General features: G+C 39.0%; 1 protein-coding gene across 14 annotated transcripts in view; it reads left to right on the top strand.

Moving 5' to 3' along the window:
• Positions 1–23514, top strand: part of MAP2K5 (mitogen-activated protein kinase kinase 5) — a 245186-nt gene that overhangs the window by 26256 nt on the left and 195416 nt on the right. For all 14 annotated transcript variants that reach the window (XM_070622868.1, XM_070622885.1, XM_070622905.1 and 11 more), the window contains exons 4-6: positions 15662–15731; positions 19378–19418; positions 20548–20615. In XM_070622868.1, coding sequence (XP_070478969.1) covers positions 15662–15731; positions 19378–19418; positions 20548–20615 — 179 coding nt within the window. The remainder of the gene's footprint in view (positions 1–15661; positions 15732–19377; positions 19419–20547; positions 20616–23514) is intronic.

The following is a 23514-nucleotide window of genomic DNA, read 5'->3' as shown; positions in this document are numbered from 1 at the left end:
AACATTTTTCTATATAATATATAAGGTTTTCAAAGATTTCCTTACGTGAAAGTTAAAGGCATTTTCAAAAGATGCTTACTGATAATATCATGAACATTAAGAATAATGCATCTTAATGACTTTTGCATTAGGTATGGTGCAGACTAAATGGACTATCAATTTCCTGTATTTTTTATGCAGTACTTAAAGTAACGGCTCATTAAAAATGAACCCCTGGGCTCTAAAAAATTTTTCAAAATCTACTTTCAACTGGAGATCTCTTTCACCCTTCCAGACAGACTACAGTTATAATGTAGCTGCAGGCTTAATATGGATACACGATTTAAAGATGTACTCTCAGTCATTTTATGCACTCACCACCCCTCAACCCCACCCCAAAATGAACTACAGGGTTACTTAATCAAAGTGACCTGAATATATCCTGAAATGGCTTTTCTTTTGTGTTTCAAATTTCGGTGAAAATTTGCATTAACATTCATCTCAGGACTGAAGTAGATAAACAAGAGAAAAGGGTACATTTCTATAACTTAAGCTTGAAAAATTCAACTACTGTGAAGAGTCATAGCCTCCCTGAGCCCTGATTTGTGCTTTCCTCTTATGTGGTTTTATTTCCTCTTATTTGTTTTATTCTATTTTATCTGAGTTTGTGATCTGTTTATAAAACCTTCGCTAGTGATCTGGTAGAAAGAGCGTTGGGTTGGAAGTCAAGAGACCACTGCTCTCCTCTGGCTCCCTGGCCTTAGGCAAATCACTTAACCTTTCTGTGCTGTAGTTGCCTCATCTGTCAATTGCGGATAATAATACTTGTCCTTTCTACTGCACAGGGTCATTGTAATGATCAAATGGGATAATAGGATGTGAAAGCCCTTTGAAAAGTTAGAAGTCCTATACAAATGCAAAGTGGTATTATGGTGGAAATGCTGGAGCTGGGGCCCCTGCTTTCTAGTGAGGCTCTAATCTTAGCCAGCAGTTTGGTTGTAGGTTTTGATAGACGTCAACTTCAACCAGGATATTGTTTCATTGTAATGAAAACTATAAAATATCTGTATGGGTTTCCGCCAATAGTTTTAATTTAGGATAGGAGGAAAGAGAACAAGAAGGATGGCATGATTAACAGAGCGTTGCATTCAGACCAGCACAAAGTAGGAAAAGTCAATTTCCCATTGACTTCCCATTAACTTATTTGAGAGTCTTTGTGCCCTGAGAATTTAGAGCGGGGCTCATCAGTACCTTGAAAGGCAGAGTAGGATTGTCTGCTGCAAGGTCTAGCACTGGTGTTGATAGATTGGCTAACTCTCCTGAGAATGTGACATGCTTATTTTTAGAAAACGCATGCACACAGATGGGTTCTAGTATTTTCACGTATGTCCATTACAGAGAACTCACATCAGTGTACTTTCATTATGTCTCTGACATAATCACACACAAAGGTATGTTTTCAGTAATGTACTTTTGGGAAAATCTGACAAATTGTGCTTTTGGAGAAATGTTACTGCATGTGATCATAGTGATGATAATTATTTTCATTTCTAAGTGCCTAGTATATACTAGATTCTTCAGGTATTTAATTTTCTTACATCTTAAATTATCTACCTTTGTGAGGTAGATATCATCATCCCTAATTTTTAGATGAGGGAGCTATGGTTAAGAGATGTGCCCAAGGTCTTATAGCTAGTATATGTAATGTGAATATGGAATTTAAGCTCAGCTTTTCCTTATCCCAAAGCCCCTGCTCCTTTATGTTTCACACTCTTTCTCTCCCAACCACCTCCTTACACATTAGTTTGTCATCACCATTATTAAATTCTGAATGATTTATCCTTATATAATACCTTGAGATATCTGTTGTATATGTTTCTTATGACTTACGCTTATTTTCTCAAATGCAGTGTTTATTTTTGTCTTGTAGGAAAATATTAGAGTTGTAGAATTGTCCTTAAAAGTTGCTGAGATTTCTTGAGAGCCACTTTTTAGTCTGAACAGAAATCATCTAGCTCATTGATCCCCAAGTATTTGGATTTCATGAGCTAATCAGTCTTTCATTTTTAGCTTGGGGGACAGACATAGGCATAGTAACTTTTAATTTTGCCAAATAAAAAATTAATAAAATAAATAAACATAAAATTATCTACTGTTAACTATTATTTTATTAACAAAGAAAAACAGTGAGAGTCATTTAAAGATTAAAACACTGGGGCTCGAGAACTTAACCACTCAGCCACAGGGCCAGCCCCGAGAGAGAAGTTTCAATTCATTTAAAACTTAAATGGATTTCCTTTTCCTCCTGTCTGTTGCAGTAACCCCTGCCATTACATATTCTTTGTTTATGTAGAGTCAGACTCTGAATAAAGTAAAGAGTAGGGGAATCTCTTTCTCAAAGAAGCACAAACAAGGTTGGATGGCTTTGATTTTGATCTGTCTTGGTTCTTGTGGTCAGAATTCCTTTGGGTTCCAATTTTGTGAAAAAGTAAACCATTTGGACCTAATAGATTTTGGTTGATGGTCTTCAGTTGCCTATTATTAAAAACCTGCATTGGCCTTTATATTTTAGGTTCAATTTGACTCTGAAAAATTTTGATTCCAGGATTTGGGTGGTGGCATAGGGAAGATACTGACAAATGATGACGCATTTACTGTAAGAAAACAGCTTAGTTTTTCATGTGGAATTCAATACATTTGTAGTCTCCATAGTGTTTGTCTTTCTTTCTTTCTTTCTTTTTTTTCTGAGGAAGATTAGCCCTGAGCTAACATGTGTGCCCATCTTCCTCTTTTTTTGCCTAAGGAAGGTTAGCCCTGAGGGGCCGGCCCTGTGGCCAAGTGGTTAAGTTCGCACGCTCTGCTTTGGTGGCCCAGGGTTTCGCCAGTTTGCTTCCTGGGTGCGGACCTCCTCACTGCTCATCAAGCCCTGCTGAGGTGGCATCCCACATAGCAGAACCAGAAGGTCCTGCAACCAGCATATACAGCTAGTACTAGGGGGCTTTGGGGAGAAGAAGAAGAGGGAAAAAAAAATAGAAGATTGGCAACAGATGTTAGCTCAGGTGCCAATCTTTAAAAAAATAAAAAATAAAATAAATGTTGTTAAAAAAAAAAAAAAGATTAGCCCTGAGCTGACGTCTCTGCCAGTCCTCCTCCACTTTATATGTGGGTCACTGCCACAGCATGGCTGACGAGTGGTGACGAGCCGTACCAGGGAACCAAACCAAAGAACCCAGACCACCTAAGTGGAGTGCACTGAACTTAACCACTATGCGACAGGGCTGGCCCCCCACTGTAATATTTCTTTAAAAGCCATATAGGAAAAGCAAAACTAGAAACACTTTTGCTGTAAATTTTTTAATCATTCTTTTTCATTGATTGCAAAGGTTAAATAAATAAATAGCCTGGATCTCTGCATAAAATAAAAAATTTGCAATGTCTAAGTTGAAACTTGCACAATTACTTTTTTCCCCCATTGGATGCAAGCATTTCTGGCTTTGTGCCAACAGAAGTGTAAGTTTTTATCAGTAATTTAAATAGATTTTTGTCTTAGACCTGAAAGTGTTGCCTTTTTAATTGAAAACTTATCAATTATTTAAATTGCTAGCAGCCTTAGGCTGTTAATTTTATGTGTGCCATAATAATGGCATACAGTGGTTTTTGATCCATGTGACACATGGAATATCACATTGTGGTAAGGATTTGTCGTGACAATAGGTTGTTGTGTGTTGTTAAATAATAACCAGCATATTAAACCAAAGTCTGTTGTCACACGTTAGTACCATTTTATGTAAGTTATTTAGAAGTTGTATTCTTTTCTTCATTAGATATATTTTTAAGAGATAATGAGAAGAAAACAAAGCTGTAATAAATTGTCTTTTAAGAAAATGTAAAGTAATTTGGTCTCCAAGGAGATATTTAATGTATTGAGAGAATTCAGCAGCCAAGTGTTATTACAGCAGCATTGTGATAGCTCTCTGCGTTTTGTTATGAGTTTGTGTTAATCAACAATCTGTTTTTATAGCGTAGTTTCTTGTAAGTTATGTTGTTAGAATATTCCACTTCTGGGATCATGGCTTTTCCTCTGACTCTATTGTTTCTTTTTAATTCCTCCATAAAGTATTTTTTTAATTAGAATTTGAAATGCTTTATTAGAGAAAAAATCCACCCAACCTGCATATTCTGAAAACTAAATACCTGATCATTACTAATTGTTTAAAGGGCCCTGTTAAATATTCCCTAAATGTAGTTTAAATTTTTTTGTTGTTCTTGTTTTTCTCTCTCATTTTCTAGAAAGACTGAAGACAGTATGCTGCATTTCTCCTTCCATCTTTTTGTGTTTGTTGTCTGGTAGTCCTGGCTTCATTTCCTTACAGCGTCAACCAGCAATGCTGGGCCCTGTTTATTGATTCATCATAAGCTTTGTCTATCATTGAGACCCAGTTATAGGAGGGGGTTATTTTAATGTTAACCTCTGCCTTTGGGTGACCTTTCATTAAGAAACTCAGCAGTACATCTTGTTCTTGTAAATGGATTCATATTTGTTTCTGCTAAATCCCATGTCTAGTAAAGGATTTATTATATGTGATTCTCTTGATACTGAGAGACTTATATGAGTGGAGCACAGTATTAACACAAATAGTTTTCTTCATTTTGCCTGTTCTCTCTTTATACCATTTTTCCACATTGCCAGAAGAGTATGGAACAAGTTTAATTGTAATGCCTCCCATTATGGCAGAGACCTTGTGTTTCCGTGGAGTGTAAGTATTCCCCTTGGTGTACTTGACTATAGCGTACCTTGTTAGATATTGGGTACTATGAGGGAAAATACTTTCTGACCTCTGAAGCACCTTGTAAATTGAGATATGATTAGCTTTATCCTAGAATGCATAACTTGGAGATTGCCTCTAAAATTCTATGGTTACTCAAATAGAGTTGGAAGGGAGCCTTAGAAGTCTTGTCCAACTGTTTCATTTCTTTTTTTTTTTTTAAGATTTTATTTTTTCCTTTTTCTCCCCAAAGCCCCCCGGCACATAGTTGTATATTCTTCGTTGTGGGTCCTTCTAGTTGTGGCATGTGGGACGCCGCCTCAGCGTGGTTTGATGAGCAGCGTCATGTCCGCGCCCAGGACTCGAACCAACGAAACACTGGGCCGCCTGCAGCGGAGCGCGCGAACTTAACCGCTCGGCCACGGGGCCAGCCCCTCAACTGTTTCATTTTATAGCCAAGGAAACTGAGGCCCAAGGAGATCAGATTCAGTAGGAGGTCACATTGCTAATGAGTGGGAAGTCCTGGACGCAGACTCCCAGTTTCTTCACTCCTGGTAGTTTTAAATGATGTTTTTGCTTTAGCACCTATTGAGGACCTGCTGAGGAAGCTTTGCAAATACTTTTTCCCTGGTAGCAAAAAATAATTCTGTCTACTAGAATGTTGGTCTACCTGAGTTTGAATAGGAATGTAAAAAATACTCTGGGCTTTTGAAGTTTAAAGATTTTGTTTGTACCTACAAGGCTGAGTTTTACCACAAAATTTGTTGCCTGCTTAGGAGTTGGACATTTAACAGTCTCAGGGCCTTTGCTATTAGAAGTTTTCTTCAGCGAGCAAAGAGAGTAGAAGCTCGTTTTCCATGTGGTGCTTTCAAATATGCCCCATATGAAGTAGGTCCTACTTCGAACTTACTTTGTACTCTGCAAAATCAGCTCAGCCTTCAGTGAGTGGTTAGTCCCCTATTTCAATGCAGTTCCTCTGAACAACTGATAATGCAGTATATTCTCTCGGCAGGGTGGAGAAACTGAAAAGAGAGAGAAAGGCAAACTGAGTAAAATAAATAAATTGTTTTGGAAATTATTCAGTTTTTCTTAAATAATGACATGCTCTAAGCTGTAGGTGAAGTTTTTGTTTTGTCTTCTCATCCTAGTCAAAGAATAAAACTTTTTTCAGAGGCAGATTATTTTAACCCCCTGTCTGTGTTGTCTGGGACATTTGGATGCCCTCGAAATAGTGATAAAAATGTAGCCCCTTGGGGCCGGCCCAGTGGCGCAGCGGTTAAATGCACACGTTCCTCTTCTCGGCAGCCTGGGGTTCGCCAGTTCAGATCCTGGGTGCGGACATGGCACCACTTGGCACACCATGCTGTGGTAGGTGTCCCACATATAAAGTAGAGTAAGATGGGCATGGATGTTAGCTCAGGGCCAGGCTTCCTCAGCAAAAAGAGGAGGACTGGCAGTCGTTAGCTCAGGACTAATCTTCCTCAAAAAAAAAAAAAAGTAGCCCCTTATTTAGTCCCTGTTGTGAACCATCTTGGGGTATCTTTGCCAGCAAGAAGAAGAAGCATCCTCAAATTTGCATCAGAATGAGGGGTTTATTTTGCAGCTCCTGGAAGCAAAGAAAAGGATGAGCACAAGCAGGCCTCAGCTGGGGTGGCACCAGAGCAGTCTGGGGACCGCTGGCATAGGAGATTTGGACCACCAATATTTTTTCATTACTGTGGCTCCCAATTCAGCTCCATCTCTGTGAAGGGCTCAGCGTAGCCTGTAGGTTGGTTCCCCTGTGTGGTGGTGGTTGGCATGAGGGGGCAGAACCCCTGGGGGCTCTGGCTAAGAGCTTCTCTTCAAAAGATGTGGGTGGTGAGGAAATGAAGGCCCTCTAGCAGTAGCATTGGTGTGGGGCGCAACCAAGGTTGAGGCCCTTGTTGGCAGCTCCTGTGGAACCTCTGTGCGCTCAGGCCAGTTTTACTAGAAACAAGAGGGATATTTTCTACATGTGTCTGAAAGGTGGATGTGAATTTGCTACCATACTGTAAAGTTAGAGGAATTCAGTAAGTTATCGACTTCGGAAACATAATGTGTTCAAAACGGGATAAATTGAGGTAATTGAAAATTTCAAAACAAGTTGTTTCTCTCTAAATGTATGTTTCTTTATTACATTTATTATATGTTCCTTACTAATTTCTCACTACCTTGTTTTTTATTTATTTTTTAATAGCAGTTGAGCAGTAGGCCGGATCTTTATCAAAGCACTGTTGGAACTGGCTGAATAAAGTAGTCTCTTTATAAGGGAATGTCCCAGTTGGCCAACTGTCTGTGTGGCCTGATGGTCCTATTTTATTTAAGTGTCAAGTTCCCAGAAGCTACTATTTAAACTGCTCCTGCTTCAGAAGTATAGCAGAATTGCTTCAGCCTAGAAGTCAGGTGAAAGGTCAGTGTAGAGACTGGCCCAAACTAACTCTGGTGATAACTCTTCAGCTGAGAGGATCCTACAGGTTTTGGACCCGTCACCGAATACAAATTTATACTCTTCTGCCAATGCACATTACCTTAAACTTAGCCAAGTTGAATTTCATCTGCTGTTGGCTGCCCAAACCTCTATTAAGACCTTCTGAAGCTCCCCTAATGCTCTTTATGGTTTTACTATCCAAAACAAATAGTGTTATCATTAAACTTGGCCAACTTACTGTCTTTTTCACTTCCAAATCATTAATGAATACATCTCTTCAATAACCTTAGCCTATAAACAGGCCCAAGAGTTGTTCCCTATTGACCTTTTCACTGGAAGACTTTTCGTTGTGATTTTCTTTCTCACTGTCTGATCAGTCCATGACCGTATGTGGCCCCTTGGTCTACAGTCATTTAAGGAAGGGCATGTGCACATTGTAGTCACCTCAAGGCAGGGACAATGAGTTATTGGGGAGTCAGGGGACCTGAATCCAGGTAATTAAATATAGTTATTAATTTGGTATTCAAAATAGATTGACTTCATATGTTATTTTTGACTACTGGAGCAGTTGTGTGCTTCCTGAGAGGTCAGTGTCACAGAGGGAAAGCCTCTTAATGTAGAGTATAAGAAGTAATTGAAAGAAGGTATAACTGATGACACATCTGAGTGGTGTTGTAATTGAATTTGTAGCCATTTGGCAGAGTTAAGATTGTTGAGTTCTTCACTGGGAAAACTAATAAATTAACTATGGACTGCAAATAGTTGGCTAGTTTATTGATTATTGCTGTGATTACTGACTGAGCCACATGTAATGGGGGTATGCTTGCAGTATTGACAAAGCAAGAATTTGAAAATTTTATCATTAATAGGAAAAACCAGCATGCATATTCCTTATAAGTTGAAATATTGTACTAATTATGTTGTCTGTTAGAAAGTATGCTAAAGAGAGATTTAGGAAACTGTCCTGTTATAAAGGTGTAGAAGAAGAAGAAGCAAACCTGATTTGATGTGTAAGACTTGCCGCTGAGTGAGTCAGAGGGTGCGACCAGGGCGAGTAGTGGGCATGGCCGCATTAGTTCCTGCCTGCCTTCTTCCCTTGTGTGGCACCTCTTAAGTGTAGGGCACAGTGCTAGGCACTGTATGCCAGTAGTTTCTTAGGTTTTTGGAGACTCAGGTATTTTTGAACATCTGAGGAAGATTGTTTATTCTTTTCTCAGAAAATTCACACAATGCAACATTTCACATATAATTTGAGGAAATTCAAGGATCTTCTAAAGCTCATATAGACCCGAGATTAATACCTCTGCCATAAAAGGTAATAAAAACACATAAGACGTAGTCCCTGTCCTTGATGAACTTCCAGAAGAGAAACAGACAGTGTTCCTTATGATACCCTTCTGCTTATTTTATTGTTTATAGTACTGTAGTTACTGAGGGAAGGGGAGGCAATGCTGACTCGGCCTTGGTGAATCAGTTAGTTAAATTATACCTCTGTACTTGGTCTGAAAATCTCAGGGATCTTGTGGGTGGTTTCTGTGTCACTCTATTGTTAAGAACATTTTTCTTCTATGTACTGTTTTCTTGGAAGTGGGAGCTTCATGGTACTGTGCCCTATTTCAAGATTTTTTCGGGGCCAGCCCAGTGGCACAGCAGTTAAGTGCGCACGTTCTGCTTTGGCGGCCCGGGGTTCACTGGTTCAGATCCCGGGTGCAGACATGGCACTGCTTGGCAAGCCATGCTGTGGTAGGCGTCCCACATGTAAAGTAGAGGAAGATGGGCATGGATGTTAGCTCAGGGCCAGTCTTCCTCAGCAAAAAGAGGAGGATTGGCAGCAGTCAGCTCAGGGCTAATCTTCCTCAAAGAAAAAAAAATGATTTTGTTTGGGGCTGGCCCCGTGGCCGAGTGGTTAAGTTCGCCAGCCTGGGGTTTCACCGGTTTGAATCCTGGGCGCGGACATGGCACCGCTCATAAAGCCCTGCAGAGGCAGCATCCCACATGCCACAACTAGAGGGACCCACAACCAAAAATACACAACTATGTATGGGGGGGTAAAAAGAAAAATAAAATCTTTAAAAAAGAAAAAAGATTTTTTTCAAGTACTTTATAGGAAGGTTTCCTATACATCAGCTCCTTTGGTTTTGATCTTCCTAGCACCTTTAGGAGGTGAGCAAGGCAAGTATTTTTCCAACTTTTACAGCCCAGGAGACTGAGGCACAAATTGCATAACTTTCTCCAGGTCACACAGCTAGTAAATGTAGAGCGGGGACCTGAGATCACTCACTGATTTGCTCACTTAGTTGTACAGCCAGGTTTTCTTACAGTAAATATTTATGAGATGGCAACTGTCTGGCCGAGTGCTCTGCTAGGTGGTGGAGGTGCAGTGAATATATAGCTCATTCCTTCAAGGGGCTTATGGTCCAGTCAGGCAGATTAACAAAAAAAGAAATAGTATTCAGTATGAGAGGACAAGAAAAACCCATAGTTACCAGGCAGAGTGATAAGTGCCATAATATGCTTGTGTTAGGTGCCCTATGAGCACAAGGAAGGAGCACCTGATCTAGCTTTGGGGACAGAGACGGCTTCCTGAAGAGGGTGGTGTATAGGTGGAGTAAGCTAGGACAAGGGGACTGGAAAGGGTGTTTTGGGCAGAGAGAACAGTGTGTTTAAAGGCTCAGGTGAAAGGATGCTCGGTGCATTCAGGAGGAGCTAAGCTACCTGCAACTCAGTGTGGTGTGGATAGTGAGGGAGGGAGCATATGAGATGAGTTTGGGAAGAAAGGTGGGCTAGATCATGAAGGGCCCTATCTTGAGGGATTTGGAAAGTGAGGAAGATGGAGAGTTAATGAGACTGGTGATTGACTGAACGTGGGGAAGAAGGAAAGAGAGGTGGTCTGGACTGCTTCCAGATATCTGGTTTGGAAAACTAGGTCATGCTGATCTCATTCACTGAGATAATGAACCCAGGTGGCAGAAGGCAGGTCCAGGGCATGAGGGCGAGGTGGGAGAGGTAGGGATCTGTTCAATTTGAGGAGCCTCTGGACAACCCATTAGGTATCTTCCAAATCTTAGGAGAGAAATCTGGGTTGGAAATAAAGATTTGTGATTCATCAGCTCCTAATTAGTCTCAATGACTCCTCTGGTAATTGAAACCTTTGAAGTGGCTGAAGTTAACTCAAGGAGAGTATAAAATAAGAAGAGAAGGTTGATGAAAAACCATAGGGAACTCCAGCATTTAGAGGAGGAGTGGGGAAAAAACCACTTAGAGGAAACTGAGTAGAGTGGTTAGAGAGGTAGGAGGAAAACCAAAGGAGGGTCGCTAAAGAAAGAGGGAGAGGTCACCCGTCAGCACAGGTGTCTTTGCACTGCACAGTCCTGTGCTTCCCAAGTCTCTGAAAGATGAGGTGACATGGCCTAACTCCCACAGGGTATGAGTGAAGAAGCCACACCCTCCACTAGCTCAGCAGTCTACCCAGTAGCCCAGTTTATTTAGTTAAATGTTTTGAGGTATGAGAAATATGAGATAACTTATCTTTTGGCTCTTAAATAGTATACATATATTTTATGTTCTGAGTGTATGGACTAGAATGAAAGAAGTGCTTTTCTTGGTTCACTGATAAACCATTTGCTTCGTATGGTGAGATGGGGTAGTGATACTTGTGGAAGAGGATAGGGTTGTGAGAAATTAAATGAATAAACATATATACATAGTACCGAGCCAACGCACAGTAGGGATTCAGTATGTGATAGCTGTTTCTGTGTGTGTGCATCTCTCTCTCTTTTTGTCTCTCTCTTCTCTCTCTCTTAATAGAGAACTTGTGCCTTAAATTAAACTATGCTGTTTTGGAACTCAAGTTTTTTATATGGCAGATTTCCATGAAAAAAATCTTGTAATTATTGATTGAATTGTGCTGTTAGAATTAAAATTAGGTTTCTAACAAATAGGAACACTGTTTGATGAACTTGCAAACAAAACAGAGCCAAAAATTGTACTTGCTATCCCCTTGTTGAATCTGGCCCTCTGTTTCAAATTAATTAGATTTTTGGATAACTATGCTAAACTTTGTCACATCCTTATTAAAATTGTTTAAGGATTTTGAAGAACATCTCAGAGGGCCTCTGAAACTAATCTGACTCTGGTACTGGAGATTCCATTAGCAGTCACAAAACTGATTAATCTTTTACTCAGCTTATTGATTATTGCTGCAATTACTGCATGTAACGGATTCTGCAAGAGATCCCAGCAGAAAACACATTTTATAACTGTTGGTGATGTATTCAGTTTGAAAGCAATATTTTGTACTTTTTATACATAACTATCTTTGTGTTTTTAAATGATGAGAACACTTCTACTCAGTTAATATTGTTTCAATATTAGGAGGTCCACTTTTTAATTTCTCATCTACTACTAATGCATTATAGTTTACAAAGTGCCTTCCCTAATTCTATTGCTACAGTGTAATTTTGAGCTTCACAGTATCCATATGTAATAAAGTAGGCATCTTTACTCTCATTTGGAGGAAACTAAGCTTCAGTGAAGTTAAACGACTTCCTGAAGGCTACACAAGTTATTAAGTAGCAAAATCAGTATTGGATCTCATTTCAATCAATAAATACCTGTCGAACACCTACTATGTGCAGGTCTTTGTGTTAGGGGTAATGAAAGCCAGGATCAGATTATAGAGATTAAGCTAAGGAAGTTATTTGGATAACTTCAGTTTTGGCTCCATTAATGTTATATCGGTGACTTTGTTACTTTTCTGTACAAGCCATGTTAAGTATCTTGGTGTACAAGATTTATGTTTTTGTTTGTTTTTTCATTTTGTTTAATAGAAGTTTTGCTTTTGTCATCATTGCTTATTTTATCACTATTTAGAACAAAATTGGAAAGAATCCCTTTAAAGGGAAAATACATAAAAACACTGAGAGATGATCAAGATCTAAAAACAACTTGCTTTGCAGCTTATTAAGTGCTGTCTTACCTTTTTATTCATGTGAGTCTCACAATAATCTTGTGGGTAAAAGATCATCTTCATTTTACAAATGAGTCAGCTGAGGTGCAGGGTGTGTTTCCTCCCTGGAGTCGTGTGCTAGCAAATGGACAGCTCTGAGACTCCTGGGTTTGAGTCCTTTAACACCTCCAGTGCCTGGCTTGTCTCACTGGGCAGCACAGGCCTCGTGGCCCACCTGGACTGCTCTGTGCCAGGAGGTATCACACATGGCCTCAAGTTTTATCCTTGTCCCTTGGGGAATGCTATGTAAGCAGTGGCCTGAGCTCCTGGGACTGGTGCCTCATTGGCAGCCACCGGCCCTCACAGGCCTGCTGGTCAGAGATCAGTTGCCTAGAGTGGACCCACGCCATGGGTTTAATTACCACCCTTCGTAGCTTCTCCTTGATGGTGAATTACTTTGCTGCGTGGATCACAAGCTTCTCTGTTAATACAAACACACATCAAACCTGGTATTTCAGCAACAGAAAATGTTCCTTGGCTTTGGAGGAATTGAGAGAGCAAAAAAGCAAATCTTAACTACTTGCTTTAGAGACGTTGGCGAGTGGCATACTAATATGATTACTGTGGCTGCTAATCATAGTACGAAGAACTGTATAGATTGCTAAAAAATTGTCACAGTGATTATAAAAGCATATACAGTTTGCCATTTGATTTGGCACATATCTGAAATGAAAGGGAAACTATTTTTATTTACTTATTTTGTGAGGTAAATAAATAATGTTGGAAAACAGGTCAATTTCATGCATGTAAGGTTTTATAGTAGGGAAAAAATGCGTTGCACCTGTTCTAACCCTTTACATTTGAGGTTATTTGTTTTCAAACTTGACCCCAAGCTCCAGTTTGAGACAACTATAATTAATTTGTTAGAGAAAGCATAAGGGTATTTTATTTATTTTCATTTCTAGGACTGTGGCAAAGTAGTAACTGAAATTACTAACCTCTTGTACATAGCAGTTAATTAAAGAAAAGCATTAACTATAGGAGAACACCACCACTGCTGTTGTCTTGTATCAGTATAAAAAGGCAGTAATTTTTTTGACAGCTGCTGATTGGAAAGTTGCTTGCAGCCTTCCAGAAGCAAGGGGGTACATGCTGTGGATCAATAACCGGCAAATTTCCCATTAAAAAGAATACCTGAGCAATGTTCCAAATAGCCACTGGCATCTTAATTTTCCATGGAAACCTCAAATACTTGTGTGCTGAGGACAAGTCATTTTCGGACAATTTTTCCAGACTACTTGTTAACAGTTATTGCTGTCCCAAAAGGTTGACAGCCTACATGATTGATATTTCATTTACTTGTCATCACTGTTTGAGTAATGGCGAGTGCTATATTTCTGTGGTTTTGAGGAACATAGTCTCCTGAAAGGCATTCGCCTTAGTGTGTATTCCAGAGTATGTCACACATGTTTATGCTGTATGTATATAAGTTTTTGCATTCATAGAAGGAGAGGATTGGTTTCCTTTACAGTTTGAAAGCCTTTGGAGAGCAGGGTACACTTATATCAGTCCATAGCTATCAAAGATCTACCTTGGGGGCCAGCCCTGGGGCTGAGTGGTTAAGTTTGTGCGCTCCGCTTTGGAGGCCCAGGGTTTCACCAGTTCGGATCCTAGCTCTGCTCATCAGGCCACGCTGAGGTGGTGTCCCACATAGCAGAGCCAGAAAGACCTACAACTAGAATGTACAACTATGTACTGGGGGGCATTAGGGAGAAGAAGAAGAAGAGGAAAAAAGAAGATTGGCAACAGATATTACCTCAGGTGCCAGTCTTTAAAAAACAAAAAAAATCTACCTTCACTTTATTTGTTTTTAGGGCCAAGAGCTTTAGACTTGTTAACTTGTGATTCCCAAGATAATGTAGAATTTTATAGCTCCACATTCTTTTTTTTTTTTGGAGGAAGATTAGTCCTGAGGTAACATCTGCTGCCAATCCTCCTCTTTTTGCTGAGGAAGACTGGCCCTGAGCTAACATCCATGCCCATCTTCCTCTACTTTATATGTGGGACTCCTGCCACAGCATGGCTTGCCAAGTGGTGCTATGTTCACACCCGGGATCTGAACTGGCGAACCCCGGGCTGCTGAAGTGGAACGTGCGTACTTAACCACTGTGCCACTGCGCCGCCCCCAACTCCACATTATTTCTAAGAGAAAAAACTTGATCTTGTAATAATTTTAATGTATATGAAAGCAATAGGAAGATATGTGTATATATATCTTCTAAAAAGAAACTTTTAGAATGTCAGCAAATAATTATCAAGGAAGAATTTCCTGAAAATGTGATAGTTAAGTTACGAGTGTGTTTTTAATATAAAAACAGCGAGGATTAAAGGGGATTTCTGCTCTGTGATAGCCCCTCAAAACACAAAATCACTGGTTTTCATCATTGATGTTTTTCCACCAAGAACATCACTTTTTTGTTTGTCAAGTGATAAAAGAAGTGAGGTTACAGAAGCCATCTCCAGGTTGGGCGGACATATGCTCACCAGTTAGCATGTTAAGGAAAATGGGAATCAGACCATAATACAACCTACTGAATGAATTTGTGTTTATGAAGGAGTGTGAAAACACTTGGAACTTTATTTTTTTGTGCCTGGAATTTTAAAGTGAAATTTGATGTGAAGTGTTTATGAGACTAAAACATGAAGGGTATGTTTGCTTGAAAGTGGGCTACCTTTTTATCATATTAATCCTGTCATCTGTGGATGGATCATATCTTGTTTGCTCATTTCACAGTCTCTATGACTTAGATTTCCATTATCTGTGCATTTTTTACACAAATATGAATGTTTTATTAACTAACTGGCATATCGATCCAAGCTAAATGTGAGGTGTCTTCATTTTGCTTTGCAAAATTTGGGGAAAAAGAACAAGAGGCAATTTGAGAAATTTCCACTAAGATGCTTTTTGTGTCATTTCAAATACATATCATTTTCAAAATATTTCTAGAGATCCAGTATTAGATTAGTATTAGACCTTAGATTAAGGTCTTAATCCACATTTTTTTTTTTTTTTTTTAAAGATTTTATTTTTCCCTTTTTCTCCCCAAAGCCCCCCGTACATAGTTGTATATTCTTCATTGTGGGTCCTTCTAGTTGTGGCATGTGGGACGCTGCCTCAGCGTGGTTTGATGAGCAGTGCCATGTCCGCACCCAGGATTCGAACCAACGAAACACTGGGCTGCCTGCAGCGGAGCGCGCGAACTTAACCACTCGGCCACGGGGCCAGCCCCCACATTTTTACTTTTAAAGATAAACGACAGTGTGGAGGGTAACACTGTACCGTATGTTCAATCCTGAATATTCGCTATAGTCATTTTGATGTGCAAATAGGGAAAAAATATTCTCGAGGCTGATATGTATATACTAGCAATTTGCAAAAGTACTATGAATTAAACAACCCATAAGTGTCTGTTCCAGTATTCATACATTACTGAGTAATCTCTTTCTATAATCTCTTTGCAGTATTATTCCACAGTAATGGAACAGCAAGTAAATGGACAGTTAATAGAGCCTCTGCAGATATTTCCAAGAGGTAATGTTGAACAAATTCTAATCAACAATGATTATTTCAGTAAACTATTTCATCAACAGTTATGTTTTCCAAAGGTTTAAATGCACATAACATGATGTTTAGCTCTTAATTTGAAAAAACCAAAGAAGTATTCATTATCGTGGGGATTGCAGGCTATATTATAGTTATGGCAGATAAAATATCTAATTTACTAGAGTAAATTAAGCTAACTAGATTGTGTTTTTGTTTTTAAAGTACATACTTACATTTGCTTAAAGAACTCTTTGGGGGTCCACATGGGTTCTAAACCAAGGCAAATGAATGACTTTAATTTTGGATATTTATAAATTCTGACTCATGATGATAGCCAAAGCTGCTGCTGAGGAGAAAGCTTTTGGCTAGTACCGAAGCTAAGATTTGCTGAGGGGTTTTAGGAGAGAAATTTTGGTGGAATGTTTGGTGCTTGATCTTTTCAGGAGGCATTTTCTAAATAATGGAAAATCCTTGTAAATGGGAACTCCATTGTCAAAATCTCCAAAAATATGAGCTGATGAGGGTGGGTCTTGGTGAATCACCTGGTCAAATAATTTTCTTTTTCCCTTTTAGGTTTGACGGTACTAGCCTTATATCAGATGTGATTATTCCACTATATATATAAATGTTCCCTCAAAATTTGAATAATGGTGGAAAAGAACAGTTTAGTAAACCGTTAAGTCTTTCACCCATTATTCATTGCCCGACTTGGAATCCATGTTTTCTAACTGATGGGACAGATGAGGAAATTCTCTGAGTAACTCTTCTAGAAATAACTTAATTGAAATAATTAAAAGCTAAAAGTACTTTGGTTAACTGATACTGTAAATATATCATGGTATGAGTTTTCCAATTAAACATTCTAGACTTTCATTACCTGTAACTCTCTGAATTTTGAATGGCTCAATTAACCAGCAGACTCTTATTCGCATTGATTAAGTCTCCAAAGGCAGCCGGCTCGGCCAGCCTGTGAGAAGATCTGGGTTCAAGAGTAATCCTGCTTTTCTAGCGTTAATGTGAGTGGCAGGATTGGGAGTACTTAGTACATTATTAATAATAACCTACTAAAGAGCTAGGTAAGTAAATAAAATTGAGCCTTTGATAGTGTGTCTGAAACAAGGATTATGATTAATCCAGTTCTCTTGCACCTGAAGACTGAAAGCTGAAACAGAAAAAAAGAAATGTTACTATTTCTATGTATTAGGTCAATAACAAGGATGCAGACTGTTTCTTCATGTTTTCCATGACTAGAGAATTTGGGCAAGTTTCAAAATTGTTTCTCCACAAACAGTATTGTTTTACCAGCTGGAAATTTCCGTTAGCTTCTTCCCTACTTGATGACATTATAGCTCTGTTTTTGTAGCAAATCCTAGTACAGTGTCCTGGAGAATTGTAGTTCCAATACTGTGGGTCTTCTTTTTTTTTTTCCCAATAAAATATTTATTTCTCTCCATCCAAAATCTTTTCAAGTTTTGTTTTGTGAGCAGTCCCTGTCAGTGTCACAGTTCATACTGTTGTGCCCCCTCCCATAATAACAACCATTGTTAGACACCTCCTCTGTTCAGGCACTAATATTGCTTTAAGTGTCATCCATCATTTCTCATTCTCCCAATCTAATTCTATTAGGTATTATTGCTTCCATTTTATAGATGGGACTATTAAGATTCAGAGAAGTTAAGCAACTCAGAGTCACACAGTTTATAAGTGGTTAATATACCCTTTGAGTAAGAATTTTGTTTAAATTATAATTTACTTAAAGTGTAAGGGCATCTAAGTTACAATATTAGTGGAGTGTGCATGGGTGTAGTTTGGAGGGCGTGCTAGGAGTGTGGACAGAGTATATTGTAGGGAGGAGATACTTGAAAGAAGAAAATAGATGAGATGTTAATGTCACATATAGTCCTAGTACAGAACATATGAGGCTCCAACATATTATTAAACATAGTTCTTCGAAGACAAATTTACATTTTTTAAAATATAAGGCTCAGTCTCCCTATCTCTATGGTGTTTTTACATGCTATTGTACAAGTCTTTTTAGTTTTTTGTAGTCTTTTGCTTTTTGCTTACTTATTTACATGTTATGTCGATAAGGACGATTATGCAAATTTCTACAATTAGGGTATAGACATGTTGTGTATGTTACCTGGGTCTACCTTGATGGTTAGAGACCCTCAGACATTAGATTCCATGATCAGGCCCCACTTTACAAAGGATCTCTAGACTGAACAAGTTAGAAGGACAGGAGAAAACACTTCTGTTCTACATCAGATGTGAATAAATATGAAAATTTATTAGCTTTATAGTAACTTCTGACTCCATAACTGTAGGAAATATGAGGTTAGTGGGTTTTTAAAATACTGTTTAGATTTCTAATCTTAAAAGTTTGAGAAGCCAGTTGAGGAACGAGGCAGATGTTAAGGTAAGAGATAAGATCTGATGTCTGTCTCTAATTCCTTAGTTAGGTACTTTCTTATTAAGTGAAGTTTATGAATGCACTGGGTACTTTAGTGGAAATACTCTGAAGTGTTGTCTTAGTGAGTATTAATGGTCCCTCAAGGAATAGGCATCAAATGTATGTGACTGTTCTTTTGTTCAAAAACTTAATTTCCATTTTAAGGAAAGAAGATCTGGAGTCTTAATTTTAATGTATTTTAGAAAAACAAAATACTTTATTAAAGTTTAGATATATTTTCTAGGAAAATCAATTTGAATATACTTGACATGCAAAATTAAAGCAACTGATGTGCTTTGTAATTATTGCCCACATCTTAGTATTAAATAGCTCTGTTTCTTGTTGTCAGAAAACAGGAAAAATACATGTATATCTGAGAGAGAGGTAAAAAAAATCAAATTCATCCTTCCCCAAACAATCAATCAAAATTGACGGCCCCTTAACATACAATATGTGGGGCACTGTAGTTTTCAGATGGAAGCAGCCTCTAACATGGGTAGGAAGCTTTTGTATTTTTAACATTTGGTGAAGAAGCATTTGCTGAATTGGAAAGGTACTGAGCTGTAACTCAGGATGATGTGAGAAAATTATTATTTTTCCTGGCACTGCTTTATCTTTAGATTTAAATATTAGCAGATGTCAAGATTTGTAAGAAATGCAGTGAAATTAGTGATATCTCTGTATTTTAATAAATTTAACTGCTTATTGCTGTGCAAACTAATATTGAATATTTCACCCTATACTATCTACAATCTTTTTGTCGTTAAAAGACCCTTCTTTCACTCCCTCTGCCCTACCTCCCACCCCAAACCCTAGCTATTTTCAAAATAGTTTAAGTGATAGCAGATATACAATGTAATAGAGTGAGGAAAGATTGCAGAAATTTGAATTATGAAAGGAATATAATCATTTTAGCTGAGTTAACTTGATTTTTATATGTTTTAAGCAGAAATTGGAATTTATATGAGGTGGTGTCAGAAAGCTCTTTGCATTTATAAATGCTCACTCCTGCAAGTTAAAAACCCTGGTTCATAATTCCCACTTTGGGTCTTGGGAGCCACTTTTCAATCATTTCTCTCTGCTAATTTTGGTGTCACCCTCATTTCTTTTTAAACGATTCATTTTGAGCAAATTCGTAAATGGCCCTGATGTGTTCTACAATTTAGTCAATTACTGTTTCAGCCTGCAAGCCTCCTGGGGAACGGAACATACATGGCCTGAAGGTACGAATTTCAATAATTGTTTCAGTAAAGTTAGATGGATTTGTAATGCTGTGTTCCACTTATTGAAATGTCAAATAAAACTGCACTTTCTCAAGCTCTGACAAGCGATCCTTTTTTTTTTTTAAACGGGAGGTGGAGGGGGATTCGTCTTTAGTATTTGCTTAATATGTGTATATATTTGGATACAGGGGTTTTGGTGCCATATTTTTTGTTATTTGGAATTGTTTTGTTGGTCCCTTTCTTCAGGATGATCCTGGGTACTGGTCTCCGCAAAGATTTATTTGAGTGCAAATATAGACTTCATTTCTGTGATTAATTAAGCACATAAGCATATTGCACACAGAATACCCCCCTCTTCTTTTGACATATTTATGCTAGAAACATATATCTATTTAATGTCTTTTTATTGTTCTGTGAATTTTGAATTCTGGGTTTCTGCTTAAGGCTTCACATTTGAAGGAAAAGCTGGCTATTGTATTAGACGGAAGCATTTTATAATTAATTACTTGGGCCTTATTTTTCAGTGAATAAGAAACATTCTTCGGTTTTCTGCTTGGTTTTAGAACTGGAAGGATATGACAACTTGAGATTTACTACTAATCCCTGGATGTATTCTTTTGTTTTAATTGAGGTTATAATCATTTATAACATTGTGAAATTTCTGTTGTACTTTCTTATTTGTCAGTCACCATATAAATGTGCCCCTTCACCCCTTTGCCCCCCGCCCCGAATCCCCTTCCCTCTGGTAACCACTAAACTGTTCTCTTTGTCTGTGGGTTAGTTTATCCCTGGATGTATTCTTAATGTACCTTTTTGTACATACTGGTTTTGTATATGAAACAAAACAGCGAATTGAATTTTTTCTCTAGAATTGAAATTTTTCCCTGTTTGTCTCTCCTTTTTTCAGCACTATTTAAGTATTTGAATAATGACAGGAACAGAGTATTATGTAATATAAGGGTTGTACAGTTCTGTAACCTATATACTGAATAGGCTCCAACCATGGGTCTGTCTAGCAACAAGCTAATTAACCTTCATAGTGGAATGAGAAATTTGTGGCAAATTATAGGTTAATTAGAACTGTGTCCTCAGAACACAAGACTGATCGAGATTCTTTCTTTACTTGTAGGTGAATACCCGGGCTGGACCTTCTCAACACAGCAGCCCAGCAGTCTCAGATTCACTTCCAAGCAATAGGTGGGAGCAAACAAGTGAAGGGGGCCCGTATGCACGATCATTTACAAAGTCGGGGTGGGGAAGAGGCTTGTGGGATGACACCTCTTTTCTATAAGGCCAAAAAAATGTGTATAGTAGTCCCCACTTACCTGCGGGGGATATGTTCCAAGACCCCCACTGGATGCCTGAAACTGCGGATAGTACTGAACCCTATATACACTGTGTTTTTTCCTATGTGTACATACCTGTGATCAAGTTTAATTTATAAATTAGGCACAGTAGGAGATTAACAACAATAACTAATAACAGGATACTGTAATAAAAGTTACCGTGGTTCTTAGCAACTTCAGCATACGATTTTTTTTCTTATTAAATCAAGAACTTTCACCTTTTCACTTAAAGGAAGCACCTTATGGCTTCTCTTTGGCATATCTGAATTGTCAGCATCACTAGTCTTTCGCTTTGGGGCCATCATAAAGTAAAATAAGGGTTACTTGAACGTAAGCACTGCGATACCATGACAGTTGATCTGATAACCAGGAGGGCTGCTAAGTGACTAATGGGCAGGTAGCGTGTACGGTGGAGGATATGCTGGACAAAGGGATAAGTCATGCCCTGGGCAGTATAGAGTGGATGGTGTGAGACTTCATCACTCTACTCAGAATGGTATGCAGTTTAAAACTTATAAATTGTTTACTTCTGGATTTACCATTTAATATTTTTGGACTGTGGTTGACCGCGGGTAACTGAAACTGTGGAAAGCAAAACTGGGGATAAGGGGGGACTACTTTACATGGCTAAGAAGAAATTTGACCAGTTAGGTAACTCTAGCTATGTATTGACTGAAGAGAAAGACCTCATAGAGAAAGATGAAATTAAACATGTGGAATGATTTTCCTTCAGTCTCCAAATTCTATGGAAAATTCAGTGCCTTTGACTATTTCATATCTTGATGATGTGGTTTGTAAATTGTATAATGCTTATTATTTTTTTCTTGCTTGTCCGTCTTTTGCCAGTGTCATTATCCACTGACGTCTTTGTCAGAGAGAAGCAAAGAGAGTAAAGTGATGAAATTTAAATTGACCAGCCATGTTGCTCCTTTTTGTATCTTTGGTGATACAAGAGATTGAAGCTATGATAGAAGGAAGATAATTTTCATTAATTCATGCTAACATTGCCCTATGCTGGGGTGGATCCTAAGACTTGAGAAAGTGTTCTTCTGACAGGCCTGAGAACTTACTTCCAGACTGTTAAGATCCTCAAGTAGAAGGAATAACCTGCTTAAGCTGATAGAATTCTAGGTCATTTTGGTTATACATTCAGTTATTCAGCCAGTAAACATCATATTGCTGTACTTGAAGATGGCACTGTGAAGTGATTGCTCCGTGTGTACATATTCACGTTGGTGACTGAAAAGCCAGCATCGAGCCAGAAAACCCATTCTGTGCCCAGGTTCTTCTGGGTTTAGAGCAGCAGCCAATCTTTACATAGCCCTTCATCTGCTGAGATGTAGTCTAGGCTTCTACTTCGCCTTCCATACCCTCCCTACCCCAGAGTCTTGGTTCTTTTGCCAAGGGGCTTTACTGTAGGTAATTTAAAGTCTCTCTCACTGAATGTCTCTTTACTCTCCTGTCCTCTCCCCAAAAGTCACTTCCTTGAGAGCTTCGTGACAGCGTCAGTATATCTACCCACCAGCTTTCCTGCTGTGAGCGCTCTACTCTTAAAGTCTGTTTCCTTCTTGAAGAATTTATTCTGTCTTAACATACAGTTAGCCTGGTTATTCACCAGTGGATCATCTCCCTTGTGGTCACAAGGCGTAGGTCTTTTAGTTCTCGTTCAAGGGCTTGGCCCTGCCGGGCAGTGCTTTGCAGCTTCTCCTTGCCTGCTTGTTGGGCGTGTGCGCCATGGCCCAACAGAGTTGAGGCACGGGAACTGAGGGTCACCTGTTACACTCAGCTCCAAGAGGGCAGGGCGTTTAGTATTAGCACTACTTCCGGAAAGAGGTTATTCAGACAGACTGTCCATGAGCCTCGAAGGAAGACAAGGACTTTCCTGGTGTTTTAAATCAAAGTTCATCATGGTATAAAAAGCATGATGGAGTTGAAAAAGATGGTAAGATAGAGAAGAAGGCAGGATAACTTTTCAGTTCTTTCAGATTTGGTTTTAAAACGTGAGTGGATTAGCTTGGTTTTGGCAATACTATCATTTCTGTTCACAGACTATTATAAAATCTTTGGGTTGGACAGAGACTGTCTGATCTAGTGATTCTCAGCCTTTTGTTGCAACGTCTTCCCTTAGGGATGCGACAGCCTCCCAAATAGTAATTGTAGTTTGCTCCAGTAGTGATTTCTGTTGTGGGAGGAATGCAAGTTGCAGAAGTCCTCCAGGTGATGTAATGTGCTACCGTAAGTTGGCCATTTTCTGTGCCCCATGTTGATAAGTAATCAAAAGTATTTACTGAGTGCCTCCTGTCCATTAGTTGCTGTCCTATGCACCAGGAATACAGTATGGCCCTTATCCTCTGGAGCTTGCTATCTACTAGGCATTCAGACAAAAAAACCCCCAAATATACCAATAGTTATTACTTTATAATTGTGTTATGAAGGCAAAACAAGCAGATTTTGAAGAGAGAGAACACTAGGCAGGAATATGTTTAGATTTAGACTGGGTGCTCAGGAAAGACTCTCTGGGGAAGAGTGACATTCCCTCTAGGGCTGAAGGATGAGAAGGACCTAGCCACTTCGAGAGCCAGAGAAGGGCATTTCAGAGGGAGGGAGAGCATAAGTGAAGGCTCTGGGGTGGAGAAGGAGCTCAGCGTGTTTGTAGGTAGGCCGGTTTGGCTGGAGCCAAGGGAGAGGTACTGGACTGTGGGAGGGTGTGAAGGGAGGGGAGGAGAGCAATAGGAGTGATAGGAGAGAAG

This window comes from Equus przewalskii, chromosome 1 (genome assembly GCF_037783145.1).
Source record: "Equus przewalskii isolate Varuska chromosome 1, EquPr2, whole genome shotgun sequence".
Taxonomy (NCBI): domain Eukaryota; kingdom Metazoa; phylum Chordata; class Mammalia; order Perissodactyla; family Equidae; genus Equus; species Equus przewalskii.
This window is presented reverse-complemented; position numbering and strand designations above follow the sequence as displayed.